The 27,067-nt window shown below is 41.1% G+C and overlaps 1 protein-coding gene across 14 annotated transcripts in view; it reads right to left on the bottom strand.

Moving 5' to 3' along the window:
- chl1b (cell adhesion molecule L1-like b) overlaps nt 1–27,067 on the bottom strand; it is an 818,676-nt gene that overhangs the window by 75,899 nt on the left and 715,710 nt on the right. For all 14 annotated transcript variants that reach the window (XM_059649905.1, XM_059649903.1, XM_059649914.1 and 11 more), the window contains one exon: nt 18,881–19,060. In XM_059649905.1, coding sequence (XP_059505888.1) covers nt 18,881–19,060 — 180 coding nt within the window. The remainder of the gene's footprint in view (nt 1–18,880; nt 19,061–27,067) is intronic.

The following is a 27,067-nucleotide window of genomic DNA, read 5'->3' as shown; positions in this document are numbered from 1 at the left end:
CAAGGGAGATACAGTCCTGGATTAGTCATAGGAGACACAGAGTAGCGGTGGAAGAATATTTTTCGGAATGAAGGGTTATGACGAGTGGTGTTCCACAGGGATCAGTGCAGACAGCCTTTGTTGTTTGTGGTCTATATAAATGATTTGGAAGAAAATGTGGCTGATCTAATTCATAAGTTTGCAGGCAACGTAAAGATTGGTAGTATTGCAGATAGTGAGGAGGAGTGTCAGAGGATTCAGCAGAATATAATTCAGTTGAAGGCATGGGCAGAAAAATGGCAGATGGCGTTTAATCCAGACAAACATGAGGTGATGCATTTTGGAAGGTCAAGTACAGGTGGAAACTATACAGTGAATGGCAGAATGCTTCGGAGTATTCTTATGCAGAGGGATCTGGATGTGCGGGTCCACATATCACTGAAGGTGGCAGCGCAGGTGGATAAGGGAGTAAAAAAAGCCTATGGCATGCTTGCCTTCATTGGTATCAGAGATGATGGGAACTGCAGATGCTGGAGATTCCAAGATAATAAAATGTGAGGCTGGACGAACACAGCAGGCCAAGCAGCATCTCAGGAGCACCTGAGATGCTGCTTGGCCTGCTGTGTTCGTCCAGCCTCACATTTTATTATCTTGCCTTCATTGGAACGGGTATTGAGTGCAAGTATAGGCAACTCATGTTGCAGCTTTATAGAAATTTTGTTAGGGCCCATTTGGAATATTGCGTACAGTTCTGGTCACCACACTACCAGAAGGATGTGGATGCTTCAGACAGGGTACAAAAAAGGTTTACCAAGATGCTGCCTGGTATGGACGATTTTAGCTATGAAGAAAGCTTGGACAGACCGGCTTTGTCTTCACTGGAATGCCAGGGGTTAAAGGACGACCTGCTACAACCTGATAGAAGTTTAAAACATTGTGAATGGCATGGATAGAGTGTAAAGTAGGAGGCATTTTCCCAGGCTAGAGAAGTCAATTACTATGGGTAGTATAGTTCAAGACGCAGGGAGGAGAGTTTAGAAGAGATATGCAAGGTGTGTTTTTCGTACAAAGGATGAGTGCCTGGAATGTGCTGCCAGTGGAGGTGGTGGAAGCAGACACAATAGCAGCATTTAATAAATACCTGGACAAGTATATGAATAGTCAGGGAATCCTGTAAGTGAAGGCAGTTTTAGTATGGAAGGGAAAAATATGTTGGCACAGGCTTGGAAAGGTGAAGGGCTTATTCTTGTGCTGTATCAATTTTTTGGTTCTTTGTTCAAAGAAAGAGCAATTTTGTAACCTACTAACAGGACAAAAAAAGTAAAAAAGCAACATTGAAACAACTTCTAAAAAGCTGGTATAAAAACAGGAGAATCGTACCGAAAGGACGAATCAGGATTGGCATTTAAAAAGTCTATACAAGCCTTGAGCTATTAGATTTAACAGAAAGCACGGCTGGTAAAAAAAAATATCCTGAACAGAATTTGTAGGTATCTTTGATTTCTCAGTGATTGGGTCTTTGTCCAATTTGTTTTGGCTTTGGGAGATGCTTTTTTCAAGAGGCTGAGATACGTGGATTTTGAGAAGTGCTTTCAGCACTGAATCCATTTTCTTCTTTCTGTGACAAAAACTGTTTCCTAAAATACAGTTCACTTATGCATTTCTGGATCTGGCTTCCGTTTTTTGTCAAGCTGGATAATCTGCAGGGGCCTTTCATTCCAATATGCAAAACTTCCAGAAAAGTGCAAATCAACCAAAAGATATAGATTTGAATTTTGTAAAAATATTAATTTTTGATGAAATTGATTCTTGTTAAGTGATGTTTTTATGACTTTGTCTCAAACTGGACAAGTGAGCATTGTGGCCATCTTAGACCATTTCTTTTTCTTTTCTAGAACCATTTTCATCCATGAGCTGTCAAAGATATTAAAATTAGACGACGGAAGTCAAAAATTCTTAGTCCATTTTTAACGTTTTTATAACATTTCACCACCAGCAAAATGTCAGCCAATTAAGTGTACCAGTTTGGCATGTCAGAACCAGGCAGATACAAAGTTTTGATTATATAGCTGGAGCATCAGTCTTCAACCTTGAATTTAAATTGTTTAATTCAAGCAGGCAGTGTTTCCGAGTAGCAGAATGATGTTTAAAACTTATAATCACTATTTTGGAATTCTTCACACAGATTCGCTTCAAACACCTCTTAAATGTTGAGTCTGCTAGACAGGGAGTGAAAAGCCCATTGTTGAAGGTTGTGGGTACATTCAATGCATACTACTAGAGGAATCAGTGATTCATCTGCTTTCAACAGCGCATTCTCAGCTCACTGACACCTTTCCATGTATTGTCTCAGACATCATACTGCCAGAGTTCAAGTTGTAGTCATTCTAGCATCTTGTTAAGCACAGCTGAGAAGTTCCAAAGATTCATGTATCACACTTTGAGAAGTTGCTTTTGATCAATACAGGAGTTCAACAACACCTTGTTTTGAAAATATCAATGATGATTTGGGAACAATATCAAGATTGCTAATTTATGTCTGATATTAATTATGTCTGTCGATTCTACAAGATTAGACTTGGCTATCACTTCCAGTTGCTGACTAGAATATATTCACATGCATATAATTGCATGAATATACTCAAAGAAAGTTGAATACCAAGAAAACCATTCTTATATGTTAAAATAACACATATACTTGATAGGGCTAGCGACACTGGAATCATTTCAAAGTCATGTTTCTCTCCCTGTTCATAATGCTGAGTATTTCCAGTTTTATTTGCTTCCAGTTTCAAGCATGAGCATTATTTTGTATTACTAAAAGCATTTTCTAAGATTTAATTGTAATAAAATATCTGTTTTCTATCTTTGAGGAGCTTGCATTCAATTTCAGTTACCCTACATTTTCCCTCAATTTCTTTGGTTTGCTTCTTGGTAAATCTTGGGACTCATAGGATCCCTGCCAACTTGAAACTGCAGATAGACAAGACAGTGTTTTCTGCTATTACGAGTGTTTTGGCAATGCAAATTGGCTGTAACGCGATTGATGAATAGGTGAACGTTATTTGTAAAACATGAACTTTCACAAACATGTGTTGGCTATTATGCAATTCGATCCGAAACACTTTGCTATCACAGTCAACGTTTATGCATTGAGTCTCTGGGTTGACATCATATGTTCAGTTGACATGTGATTTGTTGTGAGATAACAAAGTGTGGAGCTGGATGAACACAGCAGGCCAAGCAGCAGCATAGGAGCACAAAAGCTGATTTTTGAGTGCGAGCAGCAGCGGAGGCAAGACGGACCCGGAAGACTGCAGCTAAGGTAAAGCAGTTTATTTTTAAAATTACTTACCGGTAGCGGGCAGCGGTGTTTTTTTCCTCTTTCAGAGAAGGAGCGGGAGCACCGGAGGAAGTGACGAGGACCAGAGGGGCAGCCAGGAAGGAAAGCAGTGACCACATATATCAGCAAGGCGGCTAAACCCGAGACTCTACAACTGTGGTGTCTCCCACCCACCCTCCTCCTCTAACCTAGTTAATAAGGTAAGGTTCATTCTAAACTTTCTCTATTGAATATATGTTTGTTATTAATTTGTTATTATTACTTGAAGTAAGCTTTCTGCTTTAGTATTGAGTGGGTGTTCAGATAAGTGGGGTATGGATGCTAGGGCAGTTGCTTGCTCCTCCTGCAGAATGTGGCAGTTGGGAGATGTGGCACACGTCTCCGCTGGCTACATCTGCGGGAAGTGCACCCAGCTACAGCTCCTTGAAAACCGTGTTAGGGAAATGGAGCTGGAGCTGGATGAACTACGGATCATTCGGGAGGCAGAGGGGGTAATTGAGAGGAGTTATCGGGAGTTGGTCACTCCTAAGGCTCAGGACGAGGATAGATGGGTTACAGTTAGGGGGAGGAAAGGGGACAGACAGACAGTGCAAAGATCCCCTGTGGGCATTCCCCTCAGCAATAAGTATACTGTTTTGGATACTGCTGGGGGGGATGACCTACCAGAGGAAAGCCATAGTAGTCAGTTCTCTGGCACTGAGCCTGACACTGTGGCAAAGAAGGGAAGGGGGCAGAATAGAAAAGTACTCGTGGTAGGGGACTCAATAGTTAGGGGAATCGACAGGAGATTTTGTGGGCAAGATCGGGATTCCCGGAAGGTATGTTGCCTCCCTGGTGCCAGGGTCCGGGACGTCTCCGATCGGGTGTATAAAGTTCAAAAAGGGGAGGGCGAACAGCCAGAAATCGTGTTACATATTGGCACAAATGATATAGCCAGAAATAGGTTTGAGGATATAAAAAGTGATTTCAGGGAGTTAGGATGGAAGCTGCAGAGCAGGACGAACAGAGTAGTGTTCTCTGGTTTACTACCGGTGCCACGAGATAGCGAGGTGAGGAACAGGGAGCGGGCGCAGCTGAACACGTGGATACGCAGCTGGTGTAGGAGGGAGGGCTTCAGATATGTTGATAATTGGGATGCCTTCTGGGGAAGGTGGGACCTGTACAAGAAGGACGGGTTGCATCTGAACTGGAAGGGGACCAATGTCCTGGGTGGAAGGTTTGCTCGAGTAGTTCGAGAGGGTTTAAACTAGTATGGCAGGGGGGTGGGAAGCTGAGCTGTATACCAGAGGTGAGCGTTGATGCAGGTGAGGCAGTAGCAAGAGGTAGACCAGCTAGTGGGAAGGATTTTCCTGGGAAGGAACCAAGGGATCGGTTAAAGTGTGTTTGCTTTAATGCAAGGAGTATCAGGAATAAAAGTGATGAACTTAGAGCATGGATCAATACCTGGTGCTATGATGTTGTGGCCATAACAGAGACATGGGTTTCTCGTGGGCAGGAATGGTTGCTGGATGTTCCAGGGTTTAGAACATTTAAAAAGAATAGGGAGGGGGGAAAAAGAGGAGGGGGTGTAGCACTACTAATCAGAGAGGGTATCACAGCTACAGAAGCTTCCTTTGTCGAGGAAGATCTGCCTACTGAGTCAGTATGGGTGGAAATTAGGAACAGCAAGGGAGTTGTCACCTCGTTAGGGGTTTACTACAGGCCCCCCAATAGCAGCAGGGAGATTGAAGAAAGCATAGGTCGACAGATTTTGGAAAAGTGTGCACGCAGTAGGGTTGTTGTAATGGGTGACTTTAACTTTCCTAATATTGATTGGAACCTCCTTCGAGCAGAAGATTTGAATGGAGCTGTTTTTGTAAGGTGTGTTCAGGAGGGTTTCCTAACGCAGTACGTTGACAGGCCGACGAGGGGAGAGGCCATTCTAGACTTGGTGCTCGGAAACGAGCCGGGGCAGGTATCAGATCTTGTGGTGGGAGAGCATTTTGGTGATAGTGACCATAACTGCCTCACATTCTACATAGCTATGGAGAAGGAGAGGATTAGGCAGAATGGGAGGATATTTAATTGGGGAAGAGGAAACTATGATGCGATTAGACATGAGTTAGGAAGCATGGACTGGGAGCAGTTGTTCCATGGTAAGGGAACTATAGACATGTGGAGACGGTTTAAGGAACAGTTGTTGGGAGTGATGAGTAAATATGTCCCTCTGAGACAGGCAAGAAGGGGTAAGATTAAGGAACCTTGGATGACGAGAGCGGTGGAACTTCTCGTGAAAAGGAAGAAGGTAGCTTACATAAGGTGGAGGAAGCTAGGGTCAAGTTCAGCTAGAGAGGATTACATGCAGGCAAGGAAGGAGCTCAAAAATGGTCTGAGGAGAGCCAGGAGGGGGCACGAGAAAGGCTTGGCAGAAGGAATCCGGGAAAACACAAAGGCATTTTACACTTACGTGAGGAATAAGAGAATGGTCAAAGAAAGAGTAGGGCCGATCAGGGATAGCATAGGGAACTTGTGTGTGGAGCCTGAGGAGGTAGGGGAAGCCCTAAATGAGTTTTTTGCTTCTGTCTTTACGAAAGAAACCAACTTTGTAGTGAATGAAACCTTTGAAGAGCAGGTGTGCATGCTGGAATGGATAGAGATAGACGAAGCTGATGTGCTGAAAATTTTGTCAAACATTAAGATTGACAAGTCGCCAGGCCTGGATCAGATTTGTCCTCGGCTGCTTTGGGAAGCGAGAAATGCAATTGCTTCGCCACTTGCGAAGATCTTTGCATCCTCGCTCTCCACTGGAGTCGTACCTGAGGACTGGAGAGAGGCAAATGTAATTCGTCTCTTCAAGAAAGGAAATAGGGAAATCCCCGGCAATTATAGACCGGTAAGTCTCACGTCTGTCGTCTGCAAGGTGTTAGAAAGGATTCTGAGGGATAAGATTTATGACCATCTGGAAGAGCATGGCTTGATCAAATACAGTCAACACGGCTTTGTGAGGGGTAGGTCATGCCTTACAAACCTTATCGAGTTTTTTGAGGATGTGACTAGAAAGGTTGATGAGGGTCGAGCTGTGGATGTGGTGTATATGGACTTCAGTAAGGCATTTGATAAGGTTCCCCATGGTAGGCTCATTCAGAAGGTCAGGAGGAATGGGATACAGGGGAACTTAGCTGCTTGGATACAGAATTGGCTGGCCAACAGAAGACAGCGAGTGGTAGTAGAAGGAAAATATTCTGCCTGGAAGTCAGTGGTGAGTGGAGTTCCACAGGGCTCTGTCCTTGGGCCTCTACTGTTTGTAATTTATATTAATGACTTGGACTAGGGAATTGAAGGATGGGTCAGCAAGTTTGCAGACGACACAAAGGTCGGAGGTGTCGTTGACAGTGTAGAGGGCTGTTGTAGGCTGCAGCGGGACATTGACAGGATGCAGAGATGGGCTGAGAGGTGGCAGATGGAGTTCAACCTGGATAAATGCGAGGTGATGCATTTTGGAAGGTCGAATTTGAAAGCTGAGTACAGGATTAAGGATAGGATTCTTGGCAGCGTGGAGGAACAGAGGGATCTTGGTGTGCAGATACATAGATCCCTTAAAATGGCCACCCAAGTGGACAGGGTTGTTAAGAAAGCATATGGTGTTTTGGCTTTCATTAACAGGGGGATTGAGTTTAAGAGTCGTGAGATCTTGTTGCAGCTCTATAAAACTTTGGTTAGACCGCACTTGGAATACTGCGTCCAGTTCTGGGCGCCCTATTATAGGAAAGATGTGGATGCTTTGGAGAGGGTTCAGAGAAGGTTTACCAGGATGCTGCCTGGACTGGAGGGCTTATCTTATGAAGAGAGGTTGACTGAGCTCGGTCTCTTTTCATTGGAGAAAAGGAGGAGGAGAGGGGACCTAATTGAGGTATACAAGATAATGAGAGGCATAGATAGAGTTGATAGCCAGAGACTATTTCCCAGGGCAGAAATGGCTAGCACGAGGGGTCATAGTTTTAAGCTGGTTGGTGGAAAGTATAGAGGGGATGTCAGAGGCAGGTTCTTTACGCAGAGAGTTGTGAGAGCATGGAATGCGTTGCCAGCAGCAGTTGTGGAAGCAAGGTCATTGGGGTCATTTAAGAGACTGCTGGACATGTACATGGTCACAGAAATTTGAGGGTGCATACATGAGGATCAATGGTCGGCACAACATCGTGAGCTGAAGGGCCTGTTCTGTGCTGTACTGTTCTATGTTCTATGTTCTATGTTTTTGGCCTCGACCCTTAGGTACTTGACAATTTTCACTTTTTTTTGCATATTTTGCCACGTTACCCATAAAGATAGGAGGACAAAGTGACAAGAACGTTTACAAGCAGTGTCCAGCTGATAAAATTGCAGTTGGTGAACACAAAAGAAAGGCTTGAAGAGAAGCGAGATGTTCAAAGGATCTTAACAACTCAGCAACCTCAAGACCACCCTCCTCCTCCACCAAGTTACTGTATCTTCAATTTTTTTCAAGGTAAAGTGTTATATTTACAGTTTTATTTCATTATTAAATGGGAGGGGCAGGAGTTGAGGGTGTTGATGACGTTAAGAGCTAAGAGAGAAAAAATGAGCTGGCTGTGCTGAATGCAGCCCATATAATGTGATAATGGGTCTAGGAGTATGTGAGAATGAGCGACTGTGTTGAGTGTAATCCATGTCATGACAGGGCCGCATGTAGAGTAATTAAAAACGTGGAAGGATGGAATCAGGCTCGAAAGTTATTGAACTCAAATGTTGAGTTCTTGAGGCTGCAATGCCTCCTAGTAGAAAAATGAAATGTTATTCTTACACTCAGGTTTATGGGCTTAGGTTCACTGAAACGCTGCAGCAGGCCTGTGACAGAAATGTTGGCAGGGGATCCAGGTCGCGTCCAAAAACTCTTAACCTTTTCATCTACCTCTCTCTCAGCTCTGTCTCCACTTATCTGCTCACCTCTCCTCTCCACTATACCCCTCAAATGCACACCCCCTGCCCCATCCCTTCAGCCTTCATACAAAGAGAATTTTGTTCCAAACTGATGATAGTTCTGAAGACATGTAGCTGGGTTTGAAACATTTTCACTGCTTTCTTCCCACAGATGTTGCTAGACTGCCTGAGTTTCTCTAGCAATTTCTGTTTTTCTTTCAGATTTCCTGCGTTTTTAAATTTTATTTTGAACATTCTACACATCAGTGCCACAACACCGCGAGCGGCACGGTGGCTCAGTGGTGAGCTCTGCTGCCTCACAGCACCAGTGACCAGATTTGATTCCAGCATTGGGTGACTATCTATTTGCACATTCTCCCCATGTGTAGCTTTTCTCCCACAGACCAAAGATGTGCACATTAGGTGGATTAGTCATGTTACATTGCCTATAAAGTCAAGGGATGTGCAGGCTATGTGGATTAGCCATAGGATATGCAGAGATAAGAGGGTGGGTCTGGGAGAGATGTTCTTCAGAGGGTTGTTGTGGATCTGATAGGCCTAATTGCCAGCTTTCACACTGTTGGGGTTCTATGACATGCTGAACTAAATAATTCTGCAATAATTAAAACCAACAAAAAATGGGATTTTGTCCAATTAAAATAATAGGCTTTTGTCTGTTTTCTCACAGTTTGATGTTAACTATATGCAGAGAAACCCAAGGTTATAGACATAATGTAGCCCTTTAAAAGCTATAATGATCATGATGCACTGCATCCCCATACTTAGTTAAAGTGATGCAAGTAAATGCACAGATTTTGCGTTGTCCGCTCATTTCTGTGTCTGTAATGTGCAATGCAGTGCTCAATGTGCTGCTGGGGGCCTGCAAGCTCAGCAGACCGTTTAGGCTCACACCAACTGACATTTGTTCTACTTCTGAATGCTGTATGTTTTAAACAAGAGATTACCCTGGCTACAGCTGTTGATGGAATTGGCTGTGGAAAACCATCTGCCCTTGAATAAACTGAAGCGATGGTACCCCAGTTGACACAGAGGACTCTGAGGTTCTCAGTTGCAGCACGAGAGCCACAAGAAGTGAAAATGAGGCAAGGTGTCAAACTTTTTCTATGAGGCTAGAAGGCCATCTATACATATGATGTGACCACATTGGGAACAATATCACGAAGGTCAATGTCAAGAGTGTGGTCCTGATAACCCAGATACAGTGCTGGTAAAAGTTCAATGTTGGTGAACAAATGATAAAAATGTGATCTTCCACCAAGTGTACCATTAATCTTACACACTGCTTGCATCATCATCATTCACCAATTATCAGTCTCAAGGAATTAGGGTTCCTAACCTAACGTTTAAAAGCTCCACTGGAGTCTCACACTTACCACTGTGGCAAGATTCACATTCATATTTCACAGCTTCCATATACATCTAACTATTCAACTCTGACAGCCACATCACCAAATACATTACAATACACTCACTGATACTCTGATAGCAGGGTGCAGCAGCTAAGAGACTGAGAGCACAGGCACAGTCGTAACTCCTCACCACATTGGAGATAACCGTACTTGGGGTTATTGGTGCACACGTGGCTGAGGTCATGGTAACCATCATCACTGAAGCTTATGCAACTTCTTAAATCCCACTTCACACTCGACCATAATCTTCCTACAATAGAATGCTGACAATGGTGTAGCTGTGCACCCCTTGGCTTCCATCCAAGCAGCTTTCCCTCAGCTCAACTTCTTTATGTGCATTCATGCCTTCATATGCTCAAGACCTGCCACTTGGCCAGTCACTTGTGCCTTAATATGAAAGTTTGGAGGAGGAGCACAGAGCTGAGGAAGCATGGAATCTTGAGTTCAGGTGCTAGCATCGCCAAGGGTAATATAGAGATAACATTTGCAAGTCGTGGGACACCCAGCACAACTGGCTACAGCTAAGCCTGGAGGAACACACTGTACATTTGCCAGCTGAGCAAATGAAGAGACAGCAGCCTCATTCCGCTGCAAAAGACTCAGATGAACACATGCAAGGTGTAACATACTGGAAAATTCTGATGGTCCGGAGCAGAGAAATGCTTGGTACATTGACAGGCCTGCCATTGAACTTATTGTTACTCATCAGGAGGATGGAGGAATCCAGCCCAACACGGGGTTGGGGTTCACAAAGATTGGAGCCCATTCCATCAGACATGAAAGCAGTGGCCAGGTGCATAAGAGCAGGTGCAAGGCCCCCCGGATGCAGAATTTGACAGTTCATGTAAAAGCTTCCACTGCAGCACAGGCAGAAGCTACTCAAAATTTGAGTGCTGCAGAGGGAGCTCACACTGAAGGTTATACAATTGCTTTTTGTTGCATGTAAGTCCAGGTTTTCTTGTAGGCTGCTGCTGTAGGTACCAGTACTGAAAATGGCTGGCAGGATCTTGTAGCAATGCTGCATGGAGTGCTCCACTACAGTAAGGAAATAAAGTAGGCATGAAATGCTTGTTTTGTGGTCACTTGTATTTGAGGATTTCAGTCAATGCAATGTGGAATTGCTCTCTAACAGGGGTACGGAAAGGAGGGAACTGAGGAGCAACAGTAGATTTCAAAAGGGAAGCGAAAGTCTGATGAGATGTTCATGGGTGGCCTTTGTGGAAGGATGATCACCGCATGACTCTTCCCTTCCTCCTCCTGAGGTGATTGTTGAAGGGGATACCATATCCACATGGTATGCAGGCTGTACAAAACAATGGTGGCTCAGGAGTTACTGCTGTGTACTAAAGACATTCTGTAAGCTGTCAAGACAAACAGAGCACTGTTTCAGGGTGCCAATGATTTTCTTCACATCTCCTGGGGCAATTTAAAGACACGGGGGAAAGGGGACAGAGAGGGGCAGGGTATATTAGTTGGCAGAGAGGATACACGCATCACATGGACAGTAATAGGCCCGGACTGGAGCAGTCACCCTCCAGTTCCATGTGGTGACGTGAAGAATGCAGGGTCAGCTGTTTGGCACCGGATCAGAAAAATGGTTCGTGCTGTCAAGGATGTGTGAATCACCGACACAATGGCCCCTGCAAGCTCTCACTTCAAGTTTACCCCCAGAAGCTACAACCCCTGTGGCCCCTGCCCCTCATACACAGCTTCACTTCCAATGCCCTGCCATTCCTCAGTTCAAGAAGAACAATAACTAGAGGTCCTTATGACCAGGAGTCAGTGTTACTGCTCCACTCCCTTCAAACTGAAAAAAGCTGTGGAAGTTCCTCTAACAATGCAACTCTTCCATGAGATCTGCAGCAGCAGCGAACAAAAGTCAAAGATATCTCACTTGAAAGTTGAGCGGTGATCCATGTCATTCTCACAGGTGAGATATTCCTTCGGCAAATTGGCAGGTTGTGCGCCAAATCGGCATAGGTCACTGTCTGGTGTTGGAATCTGAACTCCTACGTGATATGGAGCATGCACCAAAAAATTACCCAATAGTCTTTCAAAATACACAGACTGGCATTGGCTGCACAGGAGGAGATCAAGTGCAGGTTATCTGGTGGTGGCCTCTTGCTCCTGTACTGCCAAAACCAAAGATACGAGGAAGCTAAATTCTGTGGCTCGTAGTCTTGATTCCGAGATCATTAACTACAGTCATGACAGCAAAAATGATCAATGAGTTGCCGCACATTACATTATGCCAAACCTTACTTTGGCAATGGATGCTGATCTGTGATTAGATCTTGAAGCTACCATCCAATATGAGCATTAAAAATACGGAAAATGAACTGATACTGTTTTGAAGCATTTGGAAACATTTCAAGCTGCATTTTTATAGCCAGTAAATGGCAAAGAATAAATGATTTTGAATGTTCTTTAATTTAAAACTGTTTGAAGTGATATTGACAGAATGTGGGTGGAAGTTTGAAAACAACCTCTGTACATATTGTCCTATCACAATGAACATGCAACTATCAAGTTTCTCCACTATCAATCTTGCATTGTGGTAGAAATCATTGAGGTGGGTGAGGTGGGGGAGATAGTAATTGTCACTGTCAAAACCTGAATGATCACCTCCTACCCTCATGCCATTCCCATTGTATCCTCTGATCCTTTCTATTTGAAAATGAAAATGAGGCGGTTTCAATCTGCAGTGGTTGACCAGATTTGCATGTTTTGCCTGTATAGTATTGCGCTGAAAGTACACCCATGATTTCAGGGATTAATTGTTCCATTTATATGGACAGTACAACACGTCTCCTGATTTTTTTACAGTTCATTATTTTCACTACATTTAAGTGCATACATTTCTCTTTTTTTGTGTTTTTAAACTTATTTCAGGCTTCAATGTCTCAGCAAAAATTCAGAAATTTGCACTGCATCAAAAAAAATTTCTAATGAGCAGTACCACTCATTGTTATCAATTTGGAAGGACCCAAATAATTTGTAACACATTCATATTTCACTGAATATATTGCTGTTATTTTATAATCTCTCATATTAATTTCTCATTATCAATATGAATGACGATGCTGCACCTGATTCACTAAATTGTGGTAATTAGCCCAGGATTTGCATTGCGACATATTTTACTTTTTAATATCATTTTTATTACTTTATTGCATTGTTACAGATAAATTGCTCATTAGGCAGGAGATTTTCTGAGCAGGGAACAAGTCGATGTTGTGAGTATCCTACTTCTGATTTGCATTTTCTGACAGTTGTAGTTGCTGCTTGTTAGGGTCAATGAGAAGGAACTGATGAATCACAAAAACATGTCGCAATATATGTGTTATTCCACTGGGCATGCAAACAGACAAGCAACAGAAGTTTTCTAAAAAAAGAACGGGTATCAGTGCATCGTGTTTAATGCACTTTTACTTTTTATAAAATAACATCTGGTTCATAACTTGTGAGACCTATGCCTCCAATCTTAAGGAAGAGACATTTGTCTGTTTTTGAAGACCTCATCATTGTTGTAACCATAGATACAGTGACAAACAGGTCATTACCATTTTGGGAATATTTCTTGCAAACACTTATTAGGGCATTTTTGGTGTTTCTCTTAGAATGCCTCTCAAAACAACAATCTTTCCATCATTGAATCATAGGTATTAGATTCCTTACAGTGTGAATGCAGGAGATTTAGTCCATCAATTTCACACTGCCCCTCTGACAAATATCCCACCCAAACCCACCCTCCTAACCTATCCCTGTAACTCTGCATTCCCATGGCTAATTCACCCAGCCCACACATCTCAGGATACTATGGGTAATTTAGCATGGTCAATCCACCTAACTTGCACATCTTTGGACTGTTGGAGGAAAGGGGAACACCCGGAGGAAAACCTTGCAAACAGAGGGTGAATGTGAAAAATCCACAGTCACCCGAGGCTAGAAACAAACCGTGGCACCCCATTATGATCATTTTTTGACTTGAGATAAATACCCAGAGGGAATGGTTTGCATTTTTCTGCATGGTTTCTGTCAAACTGTTACTTTATAAGTGACCCACAGTTTAGAGACACATTCCAAAGTGAGAAATTATTATTTTCTTGATTTGCTTTGACATGGCAGGAGGGTTGATGTATCATCGGCTATTTTGGATCAAAGGAAATAAATGAACCAAGAAAATTTTGCTCTTCAAACTTGTCCTGTTTCTTACAACTGAGCAGACCTTTGTTACATTGTGAAGTGGGGACATTTGCATAATTGCCATTTATTACTTTTAAAATGATCTGGTATTTCAAATAATGGATATGCTTTTGGTTTCACAATAATTTAACTGGAACAAAGGCTTAATCTTCAAAATCTCATCTGGAATGTTCTGTGTCATTTAATCTAATGTGCAACAGTATTTCTTTCGTGCTGAAGTGGAATGAAATAGTCATTAGAATTTACAAAACTACAGTAAAGATGATAAAAATGTATTAAACGTTTTATGTTCAGTCTTAAATGAACCAAGAAATCACGGCCTATTGGTTGTAAGTGTTCACCATGAAATATGGCACCCAACTCCTATTAACATAGACAGAAGCAACAGTATGGAAACTAAATAGTAGAATCACCTTGTAGAATTAGATTTGGGATTTTTAAAAAATATTTGAACACACAATATTTGAATTTTCTTAGGTGGAGAAAAACAGCATTCAATGAAGTGGCTGCTGCTGCTAAATGTTTTGACAGCCCCAAAATGTAGCTCCACCAACTATCCTGATATTACTTCGTGGCTGAACTAACCACTTGCAAGGGCTGGGAGCATCAACCGATTAACCTGAAATTAGTTTGATTCACGTAAGCTGCCTAAGTATGTCAGCTTATACAAAATGCTAAAGGTTCATACATTGAGGTTGAACATTTGATCCAGGTAATTAAATATAATTGGGTTGTAAGTAATGATCCCATCAGTCGAAAATTATTCAATTAACATGTAAGGGAAGAAATTTACAAAATTGTCTCCTCAGTAATTATTTGGGAATATTCTCCTGAATACTACCAACAAACTTTTCTTCCAATCAGTGAATAAGATTCTGAAATTGCTTCAGTCATTTTTACACAATCTTAGGTTGTAGCTTAATTATTGTGCAAATTCTACATTTCCATTACACCTCTGACATTTGAGTTGAACGTAATGTTCTACGTCCCAAGAAATGATGTTTGGTGACTGCAGGATTCAGAGAAAACAAATTGCAACACCAAAGTACAGCTGTAACAGTCCATTAAAGAATAAAAGGCATTATGCTTTCAGTACAATATGTGCTTTGATTTAACTACTATACTCAGTGTAATTCAAAGCCTGAGTTAAAATTGCAACCAGAGCTTCAATGGGGTCTTCGATTATCTATATTATGCAGCTTATGATTTATTTTTCCTCCTATGTGTATAATCACCTTTGTCATTTGCTTCAAAACTGTATATGTTTCCCTCTGAATGCCCAGAAGGAACACCAGTAAAACTTGCAAATGACATGCACCAGTTTGATTCATTTTGTGTCCTAAAAAATGGAGCTCCAGTCAGATCAGTGCTTCCATTTTCAAGTATTTTTTGTTTTTCTAACCGACTTGTTTTCCCCCTCTAGGTTACAGGATAATTGATCACAACGCAGTGGTCCCCTGGTGAGCTCCACCATTCAATTAAACCATGGCTGATCTGCACCTCAATTTTGTTTGCACACCATCCCTTGAAATCATTAAAGACATTTCATTCTCAGTCTTTTAAATCTCAATTGACTTAATATTCATTATAGTTTGTGTGAAAATGTACTTCCTGGCTTTGTCTTACTTAGCCTAGTTCAAATTTTAAGATTATGTCATCTTGTTACTGATTTCATTGCAATGTAAATGCATTTTTAGTTACTGCCCTGTAGAATTTTTGTATCGTTTCAAACAACACAATTTGATTGCCCCTTGGCATCTTGAACACAAGGATTACAAATCATCTTTATGCAGTCTTGCTTGATCAATTAACACATTAATCAATGATATAATGATGATCAATGTGCACTTTATTCTTTCCAAGATTTATACAACTTATTTGTCAGATTTTTGCTTCTAAGGACATTTTCTGAGCTGGCAGACCTTTCAGTATAACTCCTCCACTCTGCACCTAATCTACTCTGGGGAGGCTGGTTTTTACCCCAGATTCTTTTAAAAAAATTGGAGGAGTTATTTTGTTTACATGGGTGCAATGAAGTATTGATTTTGCTTAATGGATACCTTGGTGGGGGTATCATCGTTTTTGTGATTTCTTTTGTCATTATCTCAATGCTTATTTGCAGAAGATGGAAGTGTAAGGTGCTTCAAATGTTTGTTAAGACTGCTTCAATAGTCGGTTTGATTGACATTTTTTATAGAGTTTTAAGAACTAGTTGTCTTTTATACAAAACAAAATAATGAATGTGATGATTTTCAAGCAGTTTCCCACATGCCATTGATAGTACAGAGTTCATTGGTTCAGTCCATTGTATATATTGGATCAACAGGAATGGAACCAACATGAGTTGAAGGAAGATTTAAGGGGCCACTGAGGTGGAGGGCCCAAGTTGGCTTTGAGGGGACATATCTAAGATGTTTAGAGGTTACCTTTCAAATGACTCCTGAATCTAGAATATCATACACAAATCCTTTGAAATCATGAAATTCAAGTCATAGTAAACTGAGTTTGATGCCACAGAGGCTGCAGGGGAGTAGGACTTACTTACTTGCAATAGAGACTGTAAAACTGGAAATGTAGGATATGAGTTTATGACTCTTAACCTTTTCCTATGCCAACAAAAACTGGAAATGTGAATCAAGTCATAACATTTTTAAGTGGCTCTGGGGTTCTTCAACTCTGCACACCAGCTCTTGGCATCTAAAACGCAATGTAAGTCTCCAGGCAGAATCTAACCAATGCTCTATCCAAATTAATTCAAACATTTTCACTTTAGTTCCTTGAAACTAAATGGCTAAGTTTTCTTTTAGCTCAGTAGCATCTTTTAATGATTTGTAAATCCTTTGTATTTCCACAGCTCCTCGTCTCTTCCTATTGAGAAAATATTCTGATTTGTCTTCCTCAGCTGACTTCACACTTGATTAAGAATGAAGAGATAGTAGAAATTTTGAAGGATTTCTGAAGAAGGGTCTAGGCCTGAAATATCAGCTTTCCTGTTCCTCTGATACTGCTTGGCCTGCTGTGTTCATCCACCTCTACACTTTGTTATCTCTGATTAAGAATGAACCCCGGTTGCTCTAATTTTGTCTGTTCACTTACTCTTTCATCGAGACTGCCTGCTATAATTTGTTAAATTTAGCATTAACTTGAACGATGGATATTTAAACCTCAAATCCTGAATTCAAATGATCACTATAACTAGCGAAAATACAGGCCTCAGTACAGATCTCAAGGAACCAAGGCTTATCTTATCTGCTAACTACACAACAGATGCAAAATAAAAAAGTTTGTCCTGATCAGAAGGGAAGACTGGGATGACGGTTTAATGGAAATGTCTATTGGGGTTGTTGAAATTTTCCTTTTTCAGGTCATGTTTTGCTTAGATCTTCCTTCTCCAGGTATTTTTACTGGCTTGCAGGAGGCACAGGGTGATCAGTTCATACTTATCTGACATTTTGGGCAAGAACCACAGCTTACAGCAACTGATGAGGGAAAACAAACAGGCTTTCTTCAGGCTTGAGAGATAATGGGGACTGCTAATGCTGGAGAATCCAAGATAACAAAGTCTGAAGCTGGATGAACACAGCAGGCCAAGCAGCATCTCAGGAGCACAAAAGCTGACATTTCAGGCCTGGACCTTCATCAGAGGATGAAGGATCTAGGCCTAAAACGTCAACTTTTGTGCTCCTGAGATGCTGCTTGGTCTGCTGTGTGCATCCAGCTTCAGACTTTGTTATCTTCTTCAGGCTTGAAGTTGTTTACTACAGAGAGAAAGACAGCTCCTTTCTTTTGGGGAGTCTGATAGCTTATGAAAGCTTAAACATTCATCCCCACACAAGGTGAACAACCACCTAGAAACCACATACACAGTTGTTGGCAGGCAGAAGGCCTTTGATTCCATTAACTACTCACTATTGCAGACCAGACCAATCAGCTACTTGATGCTGAACAAGTCTCCATTTATAGATACGCATTAAGTCAATCTTGTCTGCACCAACTCTTCACCCTCCCAGCCAGATCGTTATCAACTCCTTTGTCTGTCCAACTGTTCTCTCTCTTTAGGCTTTATCCAAGCATTTACTCCCTACACTACACCCCTCCCTATTTTCTGCATATAAACTGATGTTTTCCCAGCGTCCATCAGTTCTGAGGCAGGGTCACTGGACTTGAAACATTAACTCTGACTTTTTCTTCACAGATGCTGCCAGACATGCTGAGCTTTTCACTGCAAATTAGTGATCACTTCAAAAACTTAAATTAGATTGGTCAGGAATGAACTGTTCTTCCCAGGGCCAACACAAATGTCTTGGAACAGATCACGCTTGCTCAAATGCTTCCTTTACTTCATTGTGAATGATAAGTTTGTGGTCATCTAATTTCTCCCTCTTTCCCTTAGTCTCTAAATCTAAATTGCTTCGAAAAATGATCACTAATTCATCCACTATAGTCACCTATTTTAAGACCTAATGTACAATTATTATTTTGGGCTATAACTATTGCTAAAACGATCTAATTGCAAATGAAATCTAAGTTATGAGGTGAACATTATTTAGTATAGGTAGTACACATGCAAATTACAGAGCTGTTGTGGTTTTACACAGATTAAAAAATACCAGTAGTTACAAAACAATTCTTCTTCGTATTTGTCAATTTTATGAAACAGTCATTTGTATTATAATTAGATTAAAATTAGCTTCTCAAAATAAATTTTACAACATTTTAACTTACAGTTGTACATCTGATTGACCTGTTTTCATTTGCCATTTTTAATGAAATGATAAATCAAACAAAATGAATAAGACAAATGAAAAAACAACTCTGTTTTTAGTATACATAGAATGCAATACCATTCCCAAATGCTTTAAATTGTATAGAAAGATTAATATATTGTATACAAAGAATATTTGTGATATCATGAAGCAGCAATTCAAAAATCCTTGCATTACACCAGATTAATTTTTTAAAAAAATCACTCATTACTAAAGATTTGAATTTGCAAACATGGTTGCCTTACCTCCTTCCATAACTGTTGTCCCTTCTTCTGTAATAAGTTTCCCAGATCCACTCCTTGTGTAAGCACTCAGGTAGAATTTATACTTGCTGCTGGTGTCAAGGTCAGAGACTACTACCTTGGTTGTATCAGGATCCGTAATATTAATAGTATTCAAAGAGCCAATTTCTTCTGTGTCATTAACTGTAACATAAAACATTTAAGTATGAGATTTTGTTATGGTGTGTTCGATACCTGTACCTGGAAGAAACAAGGAAAATAATTTTGCTGTTAGTTTGACAACTAATTTAAGTAAAATGAAAGCTGTGGAAAGGCAGTGTTTTTGTTTGAATTTCTGGCTATTTTCCATTACATGTGCAAAATCACTAGAATACTGTGATTTCCCTATCAGTACGTTGGTCAATGCATACCTTACACTAAGGAGGCAAAGGTTTGTGAATCTAGTTTCCACACATCTTCTCTCCTCTTTTCTCAGAATATTTAGATGACACAGATTCTCTGGCACTAACTGTCAATGTTCACCTTCATTCTTCTTCTGAAACTGGCAGAAACTTCTGGAATCCACAGAAATCCAGAAGTTGCTGTCCATGATGAGGATTGAGGTCCCCCGAAATGAAGAGTAAAATTCACCAAGTTGATGAGAACTTGGCTTTTTAGCACTATTTATCTTACTATGAAAACACGTGTTGAATAAGGCGTAACTGATTTATCAGCTCATATGTCCAAATTGCTGAACAATTACACTGGCCCTGAAAAATAAGCACTGTTGGCAGAATGTCATATTTCTGCAGCACAATAAAAAAATTCCACCTTTAAAATATATTTGAAGTTTGGTTATTAGTTTATATCTTAATCACATTGGTGTGTCCCCATCTATAATTTGGCTTCAGTGAATCTTCATAAAAAATGAATCAGCCAGAACATTTTATATGCTGGGTTCATGTCTATGAGAATACTCCGAGATGATTGGTTGGCTATCCTATTTGATTTTTTGTTGTTGGATATATATGATCCTATTGTTGGGTAAATTCAAACTGATGTTAGGAATGAGGAAAACTATACGTTGGAAGTATCAATCCTTTATTGATATTTCCTTTTAAGATCAGCAAAGATAATTCAGATCTGGTTCACAAAATGCAACCCATTAGATTCTGACTATCACTCAGTTCTATGGTATCTCAAACTGGACTTAGTAGCAATTCAAGCCTCAATATACAAAGTGATCAAATTACAGTCTGAGTAAAAACACTCATATCAATAAGGTATTAATTGTGTTGTTCATGATCATTACACAACAAATACTGCTGACAAATTTATGTGATATAATGCATTTCAATTCACTGCACTATTGCTGATACAGATATTGAGCCAAATCAGCTTAACTATGGACCATTAATTCATGTATAAAGGGCTGAAAATATGGGAAGAGAATAATATCTGTTACTCATAATGTTCAGGATGCATGGGATATGATCACCAATAGTTGAAAATGGTAATGTTTAAAATTAGCATTCTCAGGAAGATACATTTACCTTACATTCTTCCTTTACTAACTCCTTCTCCACCAAGAACAATAAAGGACTAGAGCAATATTTTACAAAACATAATTTTGGTGTCCTCCAAGGACACACTTTAGGAAAATCTGTTGAATTTTTAAAACTAAAAATGTTCATCCACGGTATTCATTGGATACTTTTCGTGACAAGTTCCAGGTAGATGACTGTGAAGGGAAAGCATAACAATTACCCAGTATCTACAGAGATAATGGGAACTGCAGATGCTGGAGATTCCAAGATAATAAAATGTGAGGCTGGATGAACACAACAGGCCAAGCAGCATCTCAGGAGCACAAAAGCTGACGTTTCGGGCCTAGACCAGCTCCTCAGTTCCTATGGTTATTTTTCAATTTTTCCAGGTTACTCTGCCTGTTACATTCTTTTGTAATAAGGTATTGTGAGAGCCATTATAGATTCTTCACTAGTTACAAACTGTTGAAGTCTTACAGCTCTACCCCTCATAAGACTTAAATTGAGATTGCGTTTTCCCTATCAGTCAACGGTGTTTTGTTTGTTTTGCAGAGTGGCTCTTATTTATTTTGACTATCTTCTGTCAGTGAGCGGCAAATCACAGAGTAAAGATTCATGGTCAATGTGAGGTAAACTTCACCTGAGCGAAACAGAGGTGAGTGAGTACTTCTGAGAGTTTGGTTCAAAGTAGGAATTAAACTGGTACACATCTACTAAGTTCAATTTTGAGAAAAAAAGTCAACTTTTGACTTGAACTAACAGACTTTGCACAAGGTGATGTGGCTTTGTTAAACAGTAGTTTTTTTTATTGGTAGTGATAGTTATCTCTCAATACCTGAAATCACTTCCCTGAATATGTTGTTGATCACTGTCGCAGAAAGCTAAATTAGAAAAAGTGACTCATCACTGTTCTGTTTACAGCAGGGGTTTTTACAGTGCACAGTCAGTTTCGGCAAACGGTCAGAGAGTGGGAGAATTCACCTGAGTAACACAGAGAAAAGAGAGGCTGAGTGAGTGGACTGGGAATCGTTTTGAAAATCAAAACTTGCTACAGAAGCGGAAAAAGGTGCTTTCATCAGGTTAGCTGTAAGAAATAAAATATACTGAGTGGTGAAGCCGGTGAAGGGAAGTATGCTTTTCATTTTTGCTAGAAGTTCATTGCTTGGTTAAAAACAGTGCCCACGTGTGCTGTCTTTGCATTGTTATTAATTATAAAAACAGATTATTTATAAGAAAGTAGCTAGATATTCTCGAGTCAACGTGTTGAGAGATTTTATGGATGGTGGACGGTAACTGAACGACAAATTTTTCTTCCCTATTGTTTAGAAAAATTACTGGACATAGTGTTGGATATTTTGAACAAAGGGGTTTTTTTATGGGGAACCTTTATTAGATCCTATTTCCATTAAACCCAGTTCCAATCATAACAAAAATATGTACAAGATGATGACCGAAGACTAGCAGCATTTTGGACAGTCATCCAAAAGTGATATTAATAATGATTAGTTATTGGTGGGATTGTTGCTGTCTGTTTTTGAAATCCTCCATGAAATTGTGTAAACTATGTGGTTTGAATCTGCTTATTTAAAGTTTATGGCTTTCAGCCAAATTCATGTCTGAATGAATTGTCAATATCTAGTAATTCTCAGGTATGAACGAAATGAAGTGGTGTCCCGGGGTGATATCTTTCACTGGATAGCTGCACACAATAGAATCCTATCAGGTATTTTTGCTTTTATTGGTCCAGAATGCTGAGGCCAGTGGTGCACTAATTTAGCACATATTGGGGATTAAGTCTCGACATTTCTTGGCTTGTGCTGCATAGTTCTGGGATGTGATCATTTTTATGCAAAGTGGAGAGAAACTTGCCTTTGGATAAAAGTTGAAAGCAATATCGACTGCTTGCATCTTCAAAGTTTAAAATGAAGAAGAAAATTTAATTCCCAGGTATACAGCTTCACTGTCAAATTTCAGATCAATGCATAAATAACAGCAATGGTAGAACAGAAGGAAAAGCAAAAGTTTATTCTTAAATACCATCGTCTTCAATGAAGATTTCCCAATTCCGGTGGAGAGGCTTACTCAATGTTAGCATTAACTTGACATTAATTAACATTTATTGACCATTAACTTAAGTATTTGGAAAGCAGATGCAAAGTGGGTAATATGTTCCAGCAAAAGTTAAAAAAAAATCCTCTGGGTAATGCAAACTAAAAATTTACCTACAGGACTACAGTAGCTCAACATTGCTGCTCAAGAGTATGTTGGTTTACTGATAGTAAATATTCCTTCCCAAAGCCCTGTCTTCTGCTCTGCTTTTTGTACTAATCCACTTCTCCTTAGAAGATGCACTACTCTATGCCTCAAACACTTCCTGCGGCAAAACAATCTATGAACTGTGTGAAATGACATTTCTTCTGATTACATTTTTAAGTTCATGATGCTGGATGGGATTTTACAATTTAGACTTCAAGTATGGTGATGGGTGTTACAGATGGTATCACATCCATTATGGCCTGTGGCAAGAGTTCTGGAGCAAGCATCAGCTTTTTATGTCCGATGAAAATGTGTACTGAGGTGAATTAAATGGTGAGTCATCCTGGTGGCAAGTGAAGGGTCTTGCCTCTACTGGCTGCTCCTGGGTTTGAAGGCTCTGATGTTATATTGAAAGGTCATGCAGACATCTCTTCACTTGCTAAACATGAGGAACTTCACAGGTCCTACCCTACCTCAGAGATTACTGTCAGGAGTCAAAGGGGACTCCCTGCTTTAACAATCTCTTGTTAGAGTGTCTGGTCCAAGCAGTCTGAACTAGAGAAGAGGTTTTCTTCCTATCTGAAGGGAGAGAGTAATCCTCCTATCAGAACCAGGCTGCCTGGGCTATGGTCACACAGAGGTCAGTGCCCTCTTCAACATCAATAACATGTGGCCCACCACAGGAAATGGATGATTGATTCCCAGTGCTCCACCACATTAAGTATCACAATCTTCTCACTGCAAGTTCCTAGACACTTATTCCAATTCTGCTACTGTACAGTCAGATGGCATGCTCATTCCTACTTCATTATCACATGCATGATATGCTCTGAACAGCCCATACCCATTTTATGCTGCCAATCCTGAGTACCAAAATTGATACTCACTTACTGGAATGGGTTCACTACCTGGCAAGATGATGCATATATTCATATCCCCTCAATCCTTCACTTACTGCAGGACAAGCCAGAACTCAAAATGGAAGGAAGGCGTTCCAGATGATGGAGACCTTCTATTCCCAGAATCCTTACCCTCTTTGGAGGAAGATCTGGTTCAACTTTAAGGTGAGGACCAACACCGGCCTTGTGCTAAAGGAAAGAAACTCCCAAACATTCCACAGTTATGAGCAGTCAAGAGATAAACAGATAAAGATGGGCATGATGGCAGTTGAGCATGAGCTTCCCTGAGGATGAGACAGGTGACACTTCAGTGACTCCAACAGAGAAGTGCCCACCTGCACCCACTACCAGCACAGAGGCTGTTATCTCTGTTTTATTAGGTGGCACGTTGGCACAGTGGTTAACACTGCTGCCTCACAGCACCAGAGACCTGGGTTCATTTGTACCATTGGGCAGTCTGTGTGGAATTTGCAGATTCAAACTGTGTCTGTGGGGGTTTTTTCCGGGTGCTCCGGTTTCCTCCCACAGTCTAAAGATGTTCAGGCTAGGTGGATTAGCCATGCTGATTTGCCTCATAATGTCCAGAGATTTGCAGGTTAGGTGTGTTATGGGGGATGGCTCTGGGTGGGATGCTCTGATGATCGGTGTGGACTTGGGCTGAAGGTCCTGTCCCCACACTGCAGGGATTCTATTCTAGGATTGGTGGTAAGGACGAGAGCAGATTCAGACACAGAGTCTGCTGAGTACATCATTGACATGTGACCCAGCTGGTGCAGGCTGAAACACCTGAGGTCTCCAATACCTAAAGGGCTGTGGAGATCAGGCACCAACTGAGCTCCAGGCAGAATGTGTATCTCCTCAGCCAGTCAGAACTGATATACTCAACCTGTAGAGACAGGGGAACATTGGCAGTGGAGCCAGAGGAGAGAACTAAAAGTCCATCAATCTTCTGCCTCAGGTGGTGGCTCTATCATAGAAGCGCTTGGCTGTGTCCATGGAATGGCTGACAGCAGCACCTTAAAGAAAAGGTTCAACAGTACGTTCACGGAGTTTCAGATATGTGCTTTGACCTGCAAATGTTCAGACGTGAGAAAAGGATGAGGTATTGATGCACGGAGAGATCTGGGTGTTCAGGTCCATTGCACCCTAAAGGTGGCAATGCAGGACGATAGAGTGGTCGAGGAGGCATCCGGCATGTTTTCATTCATTGGATGGGGTATTGAGTGCAAGAGTTGGCAGGTCGTGTTACAGTTTTATCGGAATTTGGTTCAACCACATTTGGAATACTGCGTACAGTTTCTGTTCGTCATATTACCAAAAGGATGTGGATGCTGTGGAGATGGTGAGGAGGAAGTTCACCAGGATGTTGCCTGGTAAAAGGGTGCTAGCTATGAAGAGACATTGTGTAGATTAGGATTATTTACATTTGACAGATGGAGTTTGAGGGGAGACCTGATTGAGGTCTACAAAATCATGAGAGGTATAGACAGGGTGAGTAGCAAGAAGCTTTTTCCCCAGAGTGGGGGACTCAATTACTAGGGGTCACGATTTCAAGGTGAGAGGGGAAAAGTTTAAGGGAGATATGCATGGAAAGTTCTTTACGCAGTGGGTGGTGGGTGCTTGGAATGTGTAGCCAGCGGAGGTGGTAGAGGAAGGCATGATACCGTCACTTAAGGCGTACCTAGACAGGTACAGGAATGGAAACCAAAAGAACTATGGATGCTGTAAATCAGGAACAGAAACAAAGTTGCTGGAAAAGCTCAGCAGGTCTGGCAGCATCTGTGGGGGAGAAAACAGAGTTAACGTTTTGGGTCTGGTGACCCTTCCTCAGAACTCAGAACTGAGCTCTGAGGAAGGGTCACCGGACCCGGAATGTTAACTCTTTTTTCACCTCCACAGATACATCAATGGGCAGGGAGCAGAGGGATACAGATGTTTGGAAAATAGGTTTAGATACAGGATCAGGATTGGCACAGGCATGGAGGGCCCTTGGTGTCTGTTCGTATGCTGTAATTTTCTTTGTTCTTTGTTCTATTTCATCCTCACCCAAGGTGCCCCTTCTTCTCAAGGAAATAGGGTAGTACCAGCAGAAAGCCACTGGAAGGTGACCAGGAGTTTAATCTCAGGACACTCCTAAGCTATATAAAATCCTTTTTCGGCTGCATTTGGAATACTGTGTGCAGTTTTGGTCACCATACTACCAGTAGTTTGTGGAAGCATTGGAGAGAGTCCAGAAAAGTTTCACCAGGATGTTGCCTAGTCTCCAGGGCATTGATTATGAGGAAAGGTTAAAAAGGCTAGGATTGTTTTCACTGGAAAGACAGTGGCTGAGAGGAGACCTGGTAGAGGTCTTCAAAATTACGAGAAGCATAGATAGGGTGGGTAGTCAGAGGCTTTTTCCCAGGGTTGAAGTTTCAATTACAAGGGAGCACAGGTTCAAGGTCAGAGGGTGAAAGTTTAAGAGAGATGTGCGAGGGAAGTTTTTCCACACAAAGAGCGGTAGCAGCCTGGAATGCACTACCAGAAGAGATGGTGGAAGTGGGCACATTGAAGACATTTAAGAGGCACCTAGTTAGGTACATGAATAGAGAGGGAAAAGGGGGATGCAGATCAAAAAATGGCAGGTTTGATTTTAGATTAACTCGGGCATGATGGTCAGCACAGGCTTGGAGGGCCAAAGTGCCTCTTCCTGTGCTGTACTTTTTCATTTGTTTATTTGTTCAAGGTGATCTGCAATGCCACTTCTCATCTGCCAGTGAGTTCATTGACTGCAGCCAATCAAACCGAGTAGAACACACTTGTATCTGGTCACCAGCAAGGGGCACTTTTGGCCTCGAAGCCTGCCAAAGTCTTCACAGTTACCATGAATCCCTATTCAGCAGGCATCCACCACTCCAGATGTACATGGTAGGCCTGAATCTAAATGTGGTGGTAGGTATATGAAGAAGAAATGGTTTTAAATCCTTCTCTATACTGCAATAAATAGATAAATAATTACAACATGTAAATATATGTTTGGTTCCACTGATCTAATGCTTTGGATAGTTTGACTTCCTTGTTAGGTACTGTTATGGCTGACTGAAATGAAAATTGTGTATCATCTTTCCCCATGACAAGGAGAAGCCAGCCACCCTACCCTGATATCACTTTTGAAAATTTCACTGTGGTAGCAATATGTATGTCTCCTGTATGCACATGTTTGTCTATATGTAATATGTATGTCTATGTATACACAATGCATGTCTATGTCTATGTATACCAGCTCTCCCTGGTATCCTCATGAAATATGGGCCTAGCGTTTAGTCACTAACTGGTGTTCAAGAACACATAATTCACCGCATCACTTCCACAGCAGACTACTGTGCCTGGAATAGCTTAAGCAGTAAATTTAAGCTCTCTGTATTTAATGTACTTTCTATAATGGGTCATGTGAAATTGCTGTCTTCACTCTATGATGTAAGAATTGGCTTTTACAAATTTATTTTCACTTGTTTGCTCAAATGTTCCAT

The sequence above is a fragment of the Stegostoma tigrinum genome, chromosome 11, assembly GCF_030684315.1.
Source record: "Stegostoma tigrinum isolate sSteTig4 chromosome 11, sSteTig4.hap1, whole genome shotgun sequence".
Taxonomy (NCBI): domain Eukaryota; kingdom Metazoa; phylum Chordata; class Chondrichthyes; order Orectolobiformes; family Stegostomatidae; genus Stegostoma; species Stegostoma tigrinum.
The sequence above is the reverse complement of the archived record's forward strand: the minus strand, read 5'-3'. Positions and strand labels throughout refer to the sequence as shown.